This window comes from Melanostigma gelatinosum (genome assembly GCF_949748355.1).
Source record: "Melanostigma gelatinosum genome assembly, chromosome: 21".
In the NCBI taxonomy this organism is placed as follows: domain Eukaryota; kingdom Metazoa; phylum Chordata; class Actinopteri; order Perciformes; family Zoarcidae; genus Melanostigma; species Melanostigma gelatinosum.
The window spans coordinates 3,081,370-3,097,541 of NC_136654.1; the positions used below are offsets into that span (position 1 = coordinate 3,081,370).

A 16,172-nucleotide genomic window follows, 5' to 3' on the forward strand; every position below is an offset into this window, starting at 1 on the left:
TCTTCTTCTTTAGTGTCAACGAAATGCCCCTTCTGGACTTCCTATGAAGGAGAAGAAAATAAATCACACTGTTACCTTTGTTTCCAAGAAATGCTTTTTGCAAGAAATGAATTGAGACGTGAGGCTCTGATCTTAATATTTTGGCATTAGAGGCTTTTATTTTTGTGGCTCTGCTAACTTTTTTATTTCAAGCATTAATATTGCAGACATGTACTCAACACGACATACCTTATTCTTCACCATACAGTTTGACAGTTTTATTACTTTTGTTAGTGTTTATAAGTTTGAGAGTCTTAATAAAAATCCGGGTAAATATCGTTTACTTACTTTGTTTAATTTACTATAATCGATACGTTTACAATAAATTCAATGTTATATAATGCACTGGCGATTGCCATTTACCATACAAAGAAGGCAAACGTTGTCATTTTTAGCACTATGCTTCCACCTTCTGGTTCAGGGATGAACTGGTAAAAACAGATTGAGGTTTCTTTTACAGCATGAAGTTATGGACCAAACCACAGTTATGAGCAGAGGTTATTTGACCTGAAATCTTGCATGGGTATTGAATCAAAAAGGCTTATGTTTGGATATAACTGGAATCAAATTTGGAAAATGAACAAATGAACGGACATCTGGAAAAGTACTCATGACACAAAATATCAACTTCACTGGTAATAAACATGCACATATTTAACAATCTTAATAATGTCATCATGGCTCCCCAATTATCCAGTTTCTCACATTTTTATTTAACTGTTGCTTCCACAAATCCATTCACATAAGGCCTCAAAAGCTCTCCGCTCTCCTGCTACGCCAGTGTTTCTTCAGCGCGCCTGGAAAACAGAGAAAACGAAACCTCACAGTTCGTCAGAAGCTCAAGACAAAGCAAACAGCAAGCACGGTGAAGCACCGCGTCGTGCTCCGTCACGTCACACTGAGTTGCACTGTGTCATGTCACAGCACGTTGTGTAAGATATCACAGTGCGCTATGTTGTTTCGTGATCGCTTCAGTTGATTTCAGTGCCCGGCTCCGGTGTTTGAGGTGATTGAAAACATCAGTTTCTCCCTCTGGACTAACGCCCATTTAGACAGACTAACCAGATTCTTTGTGAAAATACAATACGACATGACAACCCTCAATCAATAAAACATGTTGTGTCAAATCACATCAAGTCGCGTCACACTGCGGAACATCACTGACCTTTCAGCAGCGTCCGAGTCCATTGATAAGATCAGTGCAATGCACTGATCCAAACACACGTATCGTTCATTCTTTCCTCGGTCTCCAACGCCACTTCCTGATTGAACAGGAAGCACAGTGATGCTTCTGAACATCCCTGGATGCTGGTGCTGTGTGACACTGTGACATCACTCATGTGTCAGTAAACTGATCAATGGAAGGAAGGATCCCTGCAGAAAACAGACAAATGGGTGAGGAAATGATGTGGGGTGTTAGCCAGTGGGTAAATTACTGTACAGGCTGACCAGGCACATGGCCAACAGCCCAATGTGTGAGGGGCCCTCTTAGCCTTCACCTCCAAAATGTCACTCAAAGAGACTCAGAAGAAAAAGAGACAAAAAAAACGACCACAAAAAGACACAAAGAGACTATAAGGAGACACACAGGAGCAAAATAACTGCCAAGAGACATCAAATGACCTCAAAGAGACACAAAGCAACTACAAAGAGACTCAAAATGACCACAAAGAGACACAAAACAACTTCAAAGGGACCAGAATAACCACAAAGAGAGACTTAAGAGACTCACAACGGCTACAAAAAGGGACCAAACAACCATTGATAACTACAGAAACAACTGCAAAAAAAATAAAACACCCAAACAATTACAAAGAGACACAAAATGACCAGAAAGAGACAGAAAATAAGTAAAGAGACTCACAACTAAGAAAAGGAGAAAGCAACCATTATCTTACAATCCGCCCATGGTGCCAGTGTGTGCATGCGCATGTTTGAATGTGTGTGTGTGTGTGTGTGTGTGTGTGTGTGTGTGTGTGTACCTGGAGCAGGCCGACTGAGAGTCAGTCGAACCTCAAGCGGTGAAGTCTTGAACAGCTTTCGCACCTTCTACAGACAGAAGAGAGAACTTTTTACAGCAAGACCACTGTCATCCCCGGGACAAATTCCTACCGGTCACTCCCCTGCACATACCTTACACGTGACACTTCCACACTACACTTACATCTCACTTGTTTACAGTCCTGCTATCTGTTCGTTTGTGCACTTTATTTTATATTCCACTTTATTTTATATTCCACTTTATTTTATATTTTTCTGTACATTTTAATATATTTCTACTTTGCACTGTTGATGTTGTTGATTGTTGTTAAATGTTATGTCATGTCAAATTCCTTGTATGTTCATCATACCATGGCAATAAACGGTTCTGATTCTGATTCCGGAATCTGATTCTGATTCTGATTAATAAAAACAAAGGAATAGACTTCATTTCAAATCTGCACATACTGAATAGGACAGCTCCTTGAGTGACTGGCCATTGATTGCCAACAGGACGTCTCCCTCCAGGATCCGGCCGCTCTGCTGGGCTGGCTGGCCGGGGAAAAGCTGCTTTATTCGGACCAGGCTGGCAAAGTCCCGAGTGGGCGGATCCAGCTCCCACATGAGGAAGCTGAAGCCCAGGCCGTGGGCACTCTTAGTCAGCGTCACTTCCTGGGTGTTGTCTGAGGGTTTGGGGTTGGGAGGACAGAGGCAGTGATAGGATGATGAGGAGGGCAAACAGTGTAGGTGTATGGAGGTCAGGAGTTTAAGGGAACAGGAAAGAGGAGGTGGAAGGGAGAGGTGGAGGTATGGAAAGAAAAAAAGATGATTAGATGATATTTATTTGAATCAATTTTGGCACGATTTAAACTTTAAATCAAACTAAAATGCAAAAATAAAAGCAAAATTGATATTCAGTGTCTATTCCCGGACCACAAAGATGCTCCAAAAACTGGGAGTTGGAAGATATTAACGACATTAACTTTTCACAGGGAAATGGAGCCAACAGGTGGAGGCTGGTGGGTCTTGTGAAACGCTTATGAACAACAACAGCACTGGTCGCAAGTGACTGCAGCAGTTAACAGCTTTGTGTTGGGGAGAGCGATCCAGCAGCAGGCATGACGAAGCTAAAGAGAGAGCAGAGCACTGATGGCTTCCACTGCCATGCCGTCCATGAGAAGCACATTTCAGCAGACTCAAGTTGTCTGCCTGAACTAGCTTTAAGGCAGGACGCTGTGCCTTTATTTTCTTTAAAAAAAATACATTTAGGGACTTCGACTCCTTTAACACCAATAGAGGAAATATTTGTATTCACTTTCTTGCTTAATATTACAAAATCATTACCTCTCGCATATTTATCTGGTAAACGGGTAGAGCCTGTAGCTGGTTAGCATAAAGACAGGCGACAGCTAGCTCTGTCCAAAGTAAAGAATATCAGCCAACCGGTAAAACCCGCAAAACTGCAACCTTTCGGTTTTTGTGTGGATTAAACAAATGAGATGTAATGTAATAAGTGCGTTTTAGAGGTGTTGGTGAGCAGATTTTGTTACCTTTTGACACAGCCAGGCTAGCTGTCTCCCCCGTTTCAAGTCTTGGTGCTAAGCTAAGCTAACTAGCTGCTGGTTGTCGTCGTATATATTTATCAGAGAGATATAAAAGGAGTATTGATCTTTTCAGGTAACTGTCAAAAAGAACACGAATAAACATATTTCCCAAAATGTCGTTCTGTTCCTTTAATCTCCCTTTTTGCAGTAGTTGGCCTGTAAGGGAGTTTGTTTTTTATCACATAAGAGACAAAGGTTGGTTAGCCAAAAGAGTAAAAATTAAAAAAATTAAATCACATTCAAGATAAATAAATCTTTACTTGCATGTCCTCTTCATCCTTCTGTAGACATGATGAAAGGCAACAGTAAAATCAATTATCAATTTATTATTGATATATCATTTTTTTAAGTTGAGATATATTTTTCAGTAACAGATACATAAATTAATGAGCAACAACACAACAACCAAAATGGTGAGGATCGAGGGTCAGGTTTAGGTGTCATCAGACGTTGGCCTTTTTGGCCTCACGCGTCTTGTGTTGTGTGCTAAGACCACATATTTACTCTGCATTATGTAAAAAACGTGTGATCTGCCTGCTTGTGTGAGAGGAAAGAGGATGCACGTGATAGAGGTAGGAGGACAGGCCAAAGGATAAAGGAGGCCAGGGGGATAAGAAGGGGAAAGTCAGTCAGGAAGATCAGGATGACGAGAAGCAGCCAGACTAGCGTGGTTGGCGATTAAAAACACAAAACAGCTTAGAGTCAACAGGCTTTCTCACGCAGGCTCTTCCTCAGGAGTGGAAGGTTTTTTTGAAGGAACTGGGGGACCTGCAGATCGATCTATTGGCAAAATTGCATTCATAATGGGAAGTTGGCAAGAGCCCAAATGCTCTCAGCAAATATTTCTGACAAACTCCCAGAAAGAGATCTCGGGCTTTCTTGGTTCGTTCAGGCACCTATTGAGGTCAAAGTCCATTTGTTTAAATCTAAAGTGAGTTCCCCTACCTTCAGTGACGAAGCTGTAGTCCCTGGGCCGGTCAAAGCTCACGTTTGGAGCAGTGCAGACGGACGAGCAGCTGTTGATCCTCAGCGGGCTGGTGGCTGGGCTGATGCTCTGATTGGATACAACGCTGATGGTATCTTCGCCAAAAGAAACCCTGGGCACGTGTGTCGACACCTTCTCCACAACCAAGGTCACCAGCTGGAGAAGAGGAGAGGGAAAGATGAGAATCACTCGCGACAGCTTTCTGCCCCGTCTCAGGAGCCGATTCTAAAAAAGAAGTCAGGTCGCAAGTATCCATGTGGCAAAGTACAAAATGGGCTTGATGCAAATATGTCGATTGAGAGGGGTGAGTCAGCTAAACCAGAGGTCTTGTCAGAAGGGGCAAGCCCAGGCTCACAATGGCAATGCTATGATTAGCAGGTATCATGTTAGCATGCTAGCACTTGCTAATTAGCACAAAACTCCAATTACAGCTGAAACCAAAGTTTTGGACAATTACAATTTGGACCTGATGAAGAGAGGAAAAGGCATCGCCAATACGATTCTGATTCATCCTGTTGGACATGAATGCGCGTACCAAATTTTGTGGAGTGGACATTTCACTCAAAACCATAAAAAGCAATGTCCATGGTGGCGCTGGAGGAAAAGTCAGGTCCTCATCAAAGTCGTAAGCATTCATCGTCTCGGTAGCCGTAAATGTGGGTGTAAACGTTCGTGCCAATCCATAGAGATAATGATCATCATCATCAGCATATATAGATAATCATTGGTCTCGAATGGGATTCCCACACTGACGTAATACAACATGAGTCACATGTCTTCCTTTACCTCCCCAGTTTTACTCAGATGCTCCACAGCCTGCCGGTAGGTGAAGCGCTGGAAGCTAACCCCATCCACCGCCAACAGTCTGTCCCCTGTAACGGCGAAAGTATGAGACAAATAAACAAACAGATTCATTATTTATTCTCCTCTTCCTCCTAATTATTTACTCCTCACCTCTTGAAATCATCACCTAAACGCCAAAATGTACACACCAAATTTCCCAATCTTAATGATGAATTTCAGTGACACGGTGCCGTTTGCTCTCTGGGAGCTGTTATGGCTCTGGGGAAGATGCTTCAAAATAAATCGAATGTGTGACAGTTACTTATTTACTGTATGTTCTTATTTCATTTCACAAAAAAAAAAAAAAAGAAGCAACTAAGATGCTAACTACATAATTTGTACCCTACATTGTTTTTCTCACTTTTTTCCGATTTACAATTTCATCTGAATGTGTAATATGCTGCTCATTATTGTATGCCTGTAAGTTGCAAATGTTTTCATTCGTCAACTGTAAGAATAACGGACGCTTTACATAAACAACATCACCCTCACAATAATCCTGTGCTCAGGATGCTCAAGGCTATACCATCGAATCAACAAATGGCCTCGCTGGGTAAGCGTCACATGACTGTAAAGGGATTAAGCGCACCATGAATAAAGCGGTTCGTGGACATTTAGCTGCTGTACCTGAGCGTACTCGTCCGTCTCTCTCAGCAGCCCCTTCCGGAACAAGGCTTCTTATGTAGATTGCTCCATTCGGAAGGTTGGTGTTGACACCACCCTGAATGGTAAGCGATGAAACTTTGATTTAGAACACAGATCTGTGATATACGGATGTACAGTGCTGCGGTGATCCGAACACCCCTGTGTGTTCTGCCTTCTTGTTGGTACTATTTGACATGTTGTCGATGACGTCATGGATAAACCATTTCAGCCCGGAGTGAGTTCTCTACGATTCGCATGTTTCATAAACTTACAGAGATGCTGATGCCCAAACTTCCTGATATCTTTCCGAGCTCCACGGTGACCTCCTCGGGCCTCATGCAGTTCAGAGGGACGGACAGAGAGCAGCTGTCCTGAAACCAACACCGACAGAAACACTCACTTCAGTCCTGTATCTCTGTATGTCCGACTGCATACACACCCACTGATCTCGTCCATACAAATTATTGGCAGATATTTACAGTCACAAGTACAAAATCACCATCGCCAAATGAAGACATAGACTTATGTAGGAAGTACAGTAAGTCATATTGCTGACATGAATGCTGCCTGTTCTACCTGTGCACCGAGGTCTCGTCCTTCTCGGGGGACGTGAAGCCTGTTGCCGGTCTTCGGTGGCGTCACGGCCGAAACAATTTCATCTAAGCTGTCGTCCCCCGATCGGACGTCCGTCATTATTGTGGTCTGAGACTCGTAGTGCCGCAACACAGGAGAGCGCACATTGTTGGGACTGAGGCCCACTGTGGATAACAACAACAGAGTCAGTCAATGGTATACCTCAAAACACTAAAGTTTTTGAAACACGGTAAGAGGTGCTAACTATTCTTCTCAGTGCATTTTGTCTGAAAGTGTTCAATGAAACAGTCGTCATTTTGGAAAATACGCTCTCGGAATGGTGATTTTGCACACAGTCCCCCTTTGTAATAAGGCACCGAAAAGGTGTGTGTGTGTGGGGGGGCAAGCACCTTTGACAGGGTACACTGTCCCTTTAAGAAGTCGAGTAGCCAGTAAGCATAGCTTAGCAATATGACTGAAGACAGGGGAGGGGAGGGGGGAGTTGTTACACCTAGTTGTTGTCTTTATGCTATGCTAAGCTAACATCTGCTGGCCTTAGCTTCATATTAAACATTTACACCCCTGCGAGCAAGATGAGTCAACAAAAACTGACATTTTGCACGAAGACAAACAAGTGGGATGATGATGTAACATTAAAAAAAAAACGCACTAAAATGTTCTACATATTATCGCATATAACAATAGAGGGCAACGCAACACACCCAGGGAGGCATGCTAAAACCACAAAAGAGCCACTATGCTGCACGGAGAAGAGAAAGGACATCAGTATCATTCTCACATTGGTAATTCAGAACAGGTGCATCAGTGGAATAGGCCAATTACTAAATCGCCAACAAAAGGAGGGCAAGGGTCACAGCCACAGTATCATCACACACACACACACACACACAGAGCACCTTTTGCCTGTGAGATTATGAGCTGCACCTCCTCGGGGCTGCTCTGCATCACCTCTGCTGCCTTGCCGAAGGTGACGCCCTCCATGCTGATGTGGTTCAGAGAGATCAGACGACCACCTGCGGGCAAAGGTCACGGTGAAATGGTGCCGGTGTCCAATATCAGTGGAGTCTGAAGACCTCCCCACCACCTCTGAACCCACGCGTGACCCCCAAAGGCCTGTGATCTTATCAAACAGACAACCTCCCATTCCCTCTCCGTCCTCCTTTGCACTTTCCCCCGCTACACATTTCCCTGCATCCATTTCCTTAAAAACAGAGGACGATGATGGGTGATTTCAAAAGATGCCTATCACCCAGATAGTTGAACATATGTGAGGGGTCTGCACCAAAATGAGGTATCCACCATCTGAATTAGAAACGATAAGGGCCAATCAGTAGGACAAGTTTGAGTTCTAAATGGAAAAGCAGAGCTCTGCAGAAGTGGAACCTCAGTAACACATTGAAGACAGTGTTGCTAAGGAGGTAACAATGTCGATGTGATCCGCTACCTGGTTGGATGCGTCCATCCTTATCGGCGGGTCCACCAGGCACAATGGAAGCAACAAAGATGCCCAAGTCATAGTGGCCCACGGTGTCCTCTCCCACTATCGCCACACCTGCATGAACACAAACCACAGATCTGTTGAGAGGAAAGAGAGAAACCTCCACCGGCTTTTCTGTGAGATTTGGACTCATCTCTTCACATAATTACGGTCAGAGTGTTTATATGATCTAACTGTGCAAATAATTGTGGGGGATGTAAGGGATGTCGTCCCCTTTGTTAGCAAAATTACCAAAATGAATGCCTTGTAAACCTGCCATCCCCCTCTCCATCCTCTAGTAGAGAGAGTGCAGGAGCAAAGGGGTAGTTTAGTTGAACATAATAGTCTGCCTGACTCATTGAGCCTTTATCTGACTGAGGTTTGTGCAAGTTACGGTCGAATCTGTGGGCTCTGAAATATCCGTGGCCTGAGTGTGCAACGTCTCGATAAATCCATGGCGCTGTCCGTGGTGCTGAAGCAGTGGACGACTTTTTGCGTTGTTCATGGGACGGAGAGACGCTAGTCGGTGAACGAAACAAACCGGATCAGCTTACCCAGGCCAAGCTTTGGGTCTTTCTTTAAGTTAACACATATGACTTCTCTCTCCGACGATGACCCAAGTTTCGTTGGGGTTTCTGTAAGACACAAAGCAGAGTAGCACGTAAAGAAGAAGTTGAATTGATGTTGTTTTGCAGGCCGTCGGGCAGAGACAACCAGTAGTGTGCTCGGCCGTACCTCTGGCTGCTGGGGAGCCGGAGGGGGCTTCGGATCCACTCCTCTGAGAACAGGCTGGAGAACGCATACCAGTGCTGCTGCGCTGACTGCTGGAGCAGGTGCTGCAGAAGAAACACAGAAAACCAATGTGCTAATAGTGATGGAGTCATTATGAAATTCTGTCCTCCGAGGACAGGAAGTGCTTTTTTGTTGTTGTTGTGCTGCCAAAGTATGTTTGGAATAAGCAGAAGAAGAACTGAAGTTAGCATGAGCTGCTAGATAACTAAGTACCTCGGCTCACTGAGGAGCTGCTGTTTAATGCGCGCCTCGATCCTGGCTGTGACGTCATCACACAGCTTGTTCAAGGACCCGTCCTGAGGCGTGGTCAGTCCGCTGTCATCCTGTGGCGTCTCCGAACAGGAGGAGGACTTGGGCCGGCTGCTCTGAGAGCGACACACTGCAGCGTACTGCACGATGTTCTCCTCTGGAGGTAAAGAAAACAAACATGGAAGGGTCAGTTAGTCTTCCCAGCGATGTCTTCTGAGGTCCGCAGAAAAATGGCGACAACAATCAGCGAGTTCGACAACTCAAAAGGCTGGCTTCGGCAACAGTCACGGCGCAGCAAACTGACCTGAGACCAGGCTGTTGCTGAGCTGGCGGGAGCTCATCTCATTGTTGAACTTGTGTTGGGCCGAACAGAGGTCACACAGATATTTGGCTGTCTTCGATCTCTCTGTGATGAAAACGTGCTTCTTTTTGCTCTCTACCACAAATTTACGCCTCTGCAGGAACACGAAGGAAAGTTTTTTTAGGGAATACCACGCACAGAAAATGAATGACTGTCACTACCAACCGCATTTTTTTTTGGCAGCAGTCAAATCCCCATCGCTCCACTCACACTAGAAGAGATGGTTGCTGCCTCCCGCCAATAGAAAGTCTGAGCGGCAGATCGGCAGCCATCTTTAACCTCGAAGACGATGACTCCTTTGTCACAAACCCCCAGCATGATCTCTCCTTCTAAAGGCTTTTTCTCGCGAACCACACGGTGGAACAAAACGCCGTATTCAGGCAACTGATGACACACCTTCAGGGACAAACAGAGAGTGAGAACTGTGCGTCATATGTTATTAATGCTACTCATAGTTGTACCACTAGATGTGATTTCCCACAATGAAATTTGACTATTTGGCCACCTTGAGGAACTCAAGCTCGGATTCGTGGGGGAGCATCTGAGCGTTGTTGGTGTGAAGTCGTAGCAGCTCCGCCCGAATGTGAGGCAAGGCGCGTTTCTCCATCACGCTCTTGGAGACGTACTGGTCGGGGCGATAGTAGTTTCTACCGTACACCTACACACAACGGATCAAAACCTTCATTGAGAGAAACTGGATCATTGCTTTCCAGTAATTATACCACACCATTGCGGAGACACTCACATTATATGTCAATGTTTAAAAATGCTGTTCAGTTCGTGGCACCTTTTAAAATATTTCATTTTATTAGATTCATGTTTTGTTCAAATTTGTGGTGCACAACCTCCGGCATGCAGTCTCCGCACTCCGTCTGCAGGGCCAGGGCTCCCAGGTACAGAGCTGTCTCCTCGTGGCAGCACAGCCGGTCCTCCAAAAGGTCTCTCCGGAGCTGGAGGTAATACTGGTGGCGGGTCTGCTTGTGCCTGATAGAGAAGGCCGCACACATGTAAAGGATTCGACTTCACGAGACACATGTTTGCAGCCGTTTCTTTGTAGTAACACAAGAAAGAGCAATACTTACAAAAGAGAAATCTCATTGACAAAAAATTTGACCCTGAAAAAAAGGACAAAGGTGGTTGTAGGCACTTTCTTCCAGCTATCTGGAGCCACTTTGGAAATCTTGGTGTCATTGTCCACAAAGAAAAACTCATTATCTGACCAGAGAAAAGGGAAAAGAACACAAAGAAAATCATGAATTGACAGAAATAATGTTTAACTTCTAATCTACACCACAGACAACGGGCATGTTTCCCCAACAGGATGCAACGTATCAACTAATAACCTCACAATGCTCAAGTGTTCAGATAAACTGCTGCAAACTACAATCAGACAAAAACAGAGTGCTTCAGAAAGACTCCCTCACTCATCCACGTCAAACCTCTTTACCGTCAATATAAGCAAGGCCAAAGTAGAAATGTTCCACCATGTTGGCGTGAGCCACAATCATGTCAAAGACGTCCCCTCCTCTGGATTTCACCTCACACTTCACCAGGATGCTCTGGCCGTTTGGCATCAACACACTCAGCTCTCTCTGAGTGGTTGGAGATTTCCCTTTCTTTGACTAGAAAAGGGAGACAATTATTTTTTTTTGGAGGACAGAATTAGATTTTTTAAAAATCAGATGGTTCAGGGTGAGAAATGATGCATGCAGGTGCCCCCTGCACACCACTGTCAATCTCTCCAAACTCTCAACAGCGACTCTGTTTTCCAGAACTCACCAAAATGGATCCAGGCAGCTCCAAGACAACCAGCGGCTCGTCCAACATTCTAATGAACTCAGGACCCATGTCCTGCAACAGAGGACGAATCACATAAAAAACAAGGTTTTGATGAAACATGTGATGATATATTATGTTATTACTGCTATCATATTGTGTAACATGATATGATAACCCGGCTCACCTTCACTTTCTTGTTGTTGAGACTCATCGTGGATCCGAATCGTGCGAGGGATCTGCGACCACCATCCATGTACGGTCTGCAGGGGCTGCGGTTCAGCTGCTGCCAGCTGCCGTAACTCTCCCTGTATTGGCTTCCCGAGGGGATCCTGGGAAAAATGAATTTTCCATTCTCAGTCTGATCGGAGTCGAGATCTGTCACTCAGAACACGATGGCTCAAACGTCACACACATTTGTTTTCCTTCTCCTCCGGGGGTTTTATCTTGCCAGCACTGTCTTTTTACTTTTTCATATTGCTTTTTATCATTGCAGCAACATGTCAAACTTTGTAAATGGGACACTGACAATGTCCGATATGCTAAAAAACAAACCTCTGTTATAATGTGTGTAATGCTTCATACCCTGATGGCTCGCATGGATAAGATGCTCCGGAGAATGTTCTAGAAATCTTCCTGTTCAGCATCCATGTTGAGTTACTGAAAGGGTTTCCTGAAAAACAAATTGCATTTTGTCCACATACCAATATCACGGCTTTCACGATTAAGATGGAGCATGTTAGAGCTCGATGAGAAGATTATTGCAACCTTCCTGTCTGAGATTGGTATCAATCTTCTCATCTAACTCTGCAATAATAATGAATATAAACATATTTCCTAAAATGATGAACTATTGCTTGAAAGTGGAATCACATTCAGTCATCCCCTTTTTGTCGTTCAACAAGCTAAGGTGGAGGACAAACGTTGTGTGTTCATGTTCTCTAAGTTATATAAGAAGGAGATTTTAACAGGAAAGTTAACGTGGGTAGTATTCTCCCCTTTGGTTTCTGATTTCTTTCTCAAAGAAGAACAAAGGACAAAGTGGTTTACAGAGCAGATATGTGAATGCTGCAGACGACAGAAAAGCAATTTCACTTCCGCTGGACTTTAAATGTGCTCGGTTTCTTACTGTGTAATCTGTCCCTGATCATTTGACTGCGGTCTGTTAGTCGGGATCCATTTTCAGCCATGGACACGTGATCCACCTGCAAAGACATCACTGTCCAGGTCAAGGAAACAAGCACAGGGTTGGTGCAATCAGTAGGCTCAACAAAATAAAACCTCTCAAAAACAAACATCCCTCCTCCTCCCCTGAGGAGCTGAAAGCAAACCAACACCATTCCCTCATCCGCCCACTCACCGAGTTTCTGTAGACATCCTCCACCAGCTGCCTGACGAGCCGATCGGCAGGAGGCAGCATCAAGGCCCTGTGGTGGAGCTCGCAGGTCTCCAGCACCGTCAGCAGGTCGGTCCGCCTGACCACCATGTCCTCGCACATGCTGAGCAGCAAACCCTCCAGCTCTGCGCTCAGCTGGACCGGCTGGGAGGAAACAAGAGACAGAAAAATGGCTGATATCCCGCGAGCGCTAAGAACGATGTGAGAAATGAGTTGGAGCGAGAGATAAAAGAGGGAGGAAAAGTCGACCTGGTTTTGAGGTAGATGGTAATCGACACACCAATAAAGAATCATCCCCAGTGAGTACACAACCATCTGAGGAGAGCGGGAACAAGGAACGATTCAGACGTCAATTTCTGCTCAAACGGTACTAAAACTTTCTTCTTATTTCATGATGGTCGGGTGCTCAAAGCATCTTCTCCATGAGTCTCAGCAGTGACATTTGAAGAGAATGCTTGCAAGTTTTGAATCCTGCCCTATATCCCATGAATAAATGTAATGCCCCCTCAGATTTAACATGCAAACCTTTTCGGCTGTAGTCCTGGTGGAGGCAGCCTGACCCTGCTGGACCTCAGGAGCTGTGAAGGAGGCCACGTCTTCGTATCGGGCACAGCTCTTGAAGGCCAGACTCCCATTGGCTGACAGCAGCACCGAGCCTGGGCTCAGCACGCTGCACATGTTGCCCGAACCTGAACAGAAAGCACGGCACAAACCGGTGACATTTACGAACTCATAGGGTTTCTCTGTCTTTCTGTTGTGCTGTTTCGCAGTGTTTCAACCTCCAGACTGTTTGGATGCTCTTGAATGCTGCCTGAGAAAAGAGCCCCTGAGCACTGAGACAGGTGGAATTTGGAGGAAATGGGAACTGCATGAGCGTTTACCTTTTTTGGAAATGGCCAGTAAGGCCTCAGTGGTGGCGAGCAGCAGACACCAGACCTCATCCTCATCCAGATTGGAACCCCGGCCCTCCAACACTTCTGCCAGGGTCACAAATGTACCCATTCTGCTGGGACACACACACAACAGAGACACACACTCAAGGCTGCAGGTCGAAAGACTGCACTGCTGTATCACGTGTGGGAGACAGGTGTGTGTTTCTGCACCGCACATTAGTTGAATTATTTATCTACTTTAAAACGCAATCGTTTTTTTAATAAGTAATACCTGTTGCCTGGATTAGCACTGTTGTATCCCACAACACGGTACATTAGGACGAGTTGTGCCATTTCTTACCAAACAGGCTGAAGAGGTCGGAGGTCAGACTTTGAGACGGACAAGCTTAAGGTTGAGAGGATTTAGATCTAATTGGAAAACATTCCCAACTGTTTATTTTTTTGCTTTCATGCTCAGAATATAACAATCTCTACTTATCACATCTAGGTTTTTTCTACTGACAAAAACAAGACCAAACATGCCGAATGCACAGCAACAGATCCCTTTTTGTTTTACCACATTCATGACTAGAAGATTACAGGAAGCTGTAGTTTCAAAGCGTGAGACAAATCACATTATATTTGTACTTTGTGTGATTTTTGTTTTGTTTGTTCAATCAGTTTTTGAGATTCAACTTGTACCGGTTCAGTCTGTTCCGTTGAGCCTGTGGGGTCGCTTATGGCACAACACAGGACGAAGTCCGGACAGATTAACAAATCACTCAGAAGTATAAGCATGGTTCTCGGTAACCACGGTAACCTGCGAGTTGTCATTAATTGTTTTACAATCAGATTAACATCCGGATGTCGCCTCCCGAAACGATCTCATGATAATCATCTTATTCCTCCTTATATTAGAGGATACCAGATAATAGAGGAATCTTTATCGTTTTCTTGTGTTTTTTCATTGTTTTATTTGCTGATGACTTTACTACTTTCATTTATTTTAATGATTTAATGAATTACTGAATTAAATGTACTACTTTAACTGTGCTCTGATAATCCGGTGTACTTTTGATTCACCCAGAGAACCTTGTCGGCAGCAATCGGTGACGGCCTTTCTTCACAGCAGACATTTTGACTCGTCATAGCTGGAAAAGCACATGTGTTGCTGTTAACATTAACACTGTTTCTGTTCTCTGTAGGAACATGCAAGTTGTGACGGTGTGACAGTGGCCCAGCGATGTACTTTACCCTGAAAAGCGAAGCAGCTAAATGGAATTCAGACACCATTCCTTTTGTGATTCACCCCAGTGCGTCTGCCACTGTGGCATGTCTTGATGACACACACAATCACACACAATCACATTAGTGATTATGCCACTTTTGTGCGCGTGTTATTGACCAGGTTTGAGTGTTGCTTTCTGCTGTTTGTTGCCTTGATTTATCCTCGATAAATCTTCCAGAGGACTTCTCAATCCCATATGGGAATTGTGTTGTCACAGCAGCAGGATACATAAAGAATGCTGCACCTCATGCCCCATGCCACTGTGTCTGCAATCCCACATTCTTAGGCCTACAGGCGGTTAGATGACTAAACGCTCAGACTAAAAAACATTACAACTTGGTTTTGACACATCACGCAGTGTACCTTATTTCATCCGGTATCTGGAAAGGCTCTTCTTAAATTCCTTCAGACATCCGCCACTCTTGGACCTAATCCTTCTTCCTCTCATGCATCCCCTGCTGCCATTCCACCCACCGCTCCTTCGACCCGGTGCTGCTGTCTGTCATGGCAGCTCGTCACCTTTCCTCATGACACATCAATTGTCTCCACGCAAAGGACACATCAGCTCCGTAACGTCATTTGCTGACAACTACTCGCGTGTTGTTTCTGCGTTCCGCTTCATTTTCAACTATTTTTAGACCGGGGGACGTAAGAACATAATTGGATTTGCAGGGCGAGGGAACGGCAGATGGGGCAGCAATGGACCAATCCATTGTGTTAATCTGATGTTTCAACCACTAGTGACACATTAATTGTCCCACTTTCTATTAGCACCTTACGTAGATTGTTGATTGACTAATACAGCAGGGCTAAGAGAGTAACCAGATTTCACGGCTTATGCAACCTTTCTTCTGTGCTTGAAATGTTACTTAGTAAAAGAGAAAAACCCTAATCTAGAAATACTCTGTTCAAACATTTGATCGACATAAGCAAGGTATTAAATATCAAATGTAACAACAGTATCAATGGTAAAAGTACTATTCTGAAGGATATATCTAGGTTTGATGTAACAAGTAACATATTTGAATTCATAGGTGAGTTTTTCTAGGTCAGGAGTATAAAGTCTTATGACTTGACATACAAACGTTGTAGTACCGAGGGCCTCTGAGAGGTGCTGTTCCTGCTCTCCTGCTGTTTTGTGTGCAAACTATGCGCCAATTATTTGCAGTTTGATGGTATTTTCTTGTCCACATACCTGTAGGCCGCATCGGACACGCTGACCCACCACTTCATGGTCAGCCACATCATCAAGAGAGTAAATGAACTTACTC

General features: G+C 44.5%; 1 protein-coding gene across 1 annotated transcript; it reads right to left on the reverse strand.

The window, feature by feature from the left end:
* Window positions 1–1,375: 1,375 nt before the first annotated feature.
* On the reverse strand, window positions 1,376–13,743 carry frmpd2 (FERM and PDZ domain containing 2; the record flags this gene model as incomplete). Its single annotated transcript, XM_079293946.1, has 27 exons — window positions 1,376–1,413; window positions 2,022–2,088; window positions 2,488–2,702; window positions 4,569–4,764; window positions 5,395–5,480; window positions 6,079–6,172; window positions 6,369–6,467; window positions 6,673–6,854; window positions 7,587–7,703; window positions 8,135–8,242; window positions 8,722–8,802; window positions 8,903–9,003; window positions 9,173–9,365; window positions 9,513–9,663; window positions 9,780–9,965; window positions 10,075–10,227; window positions 10,415–10,553; window positions 10,652–10,784; window positions 11,017–11,191; window positions 11,349–11,420; window positions 11,533–11,677; window positions 11,931–12,018; window positions 12,475–12,550; window positions 12,706–12,885; window positions 12,991–13,056; window positions 13,267–13,430; window positions 13,623–13,743. 27 exons carry the CDS (start codon window positions 13,741–13,743, stop codon window positions 1,376–1,378), a joined length of 3,426 nt encoding a protein of 1,141 aa, XP_079150072.1.
* Between the last annotated feature and the right edge of the window lie 2,429 nt (window positions 13,744–16,172).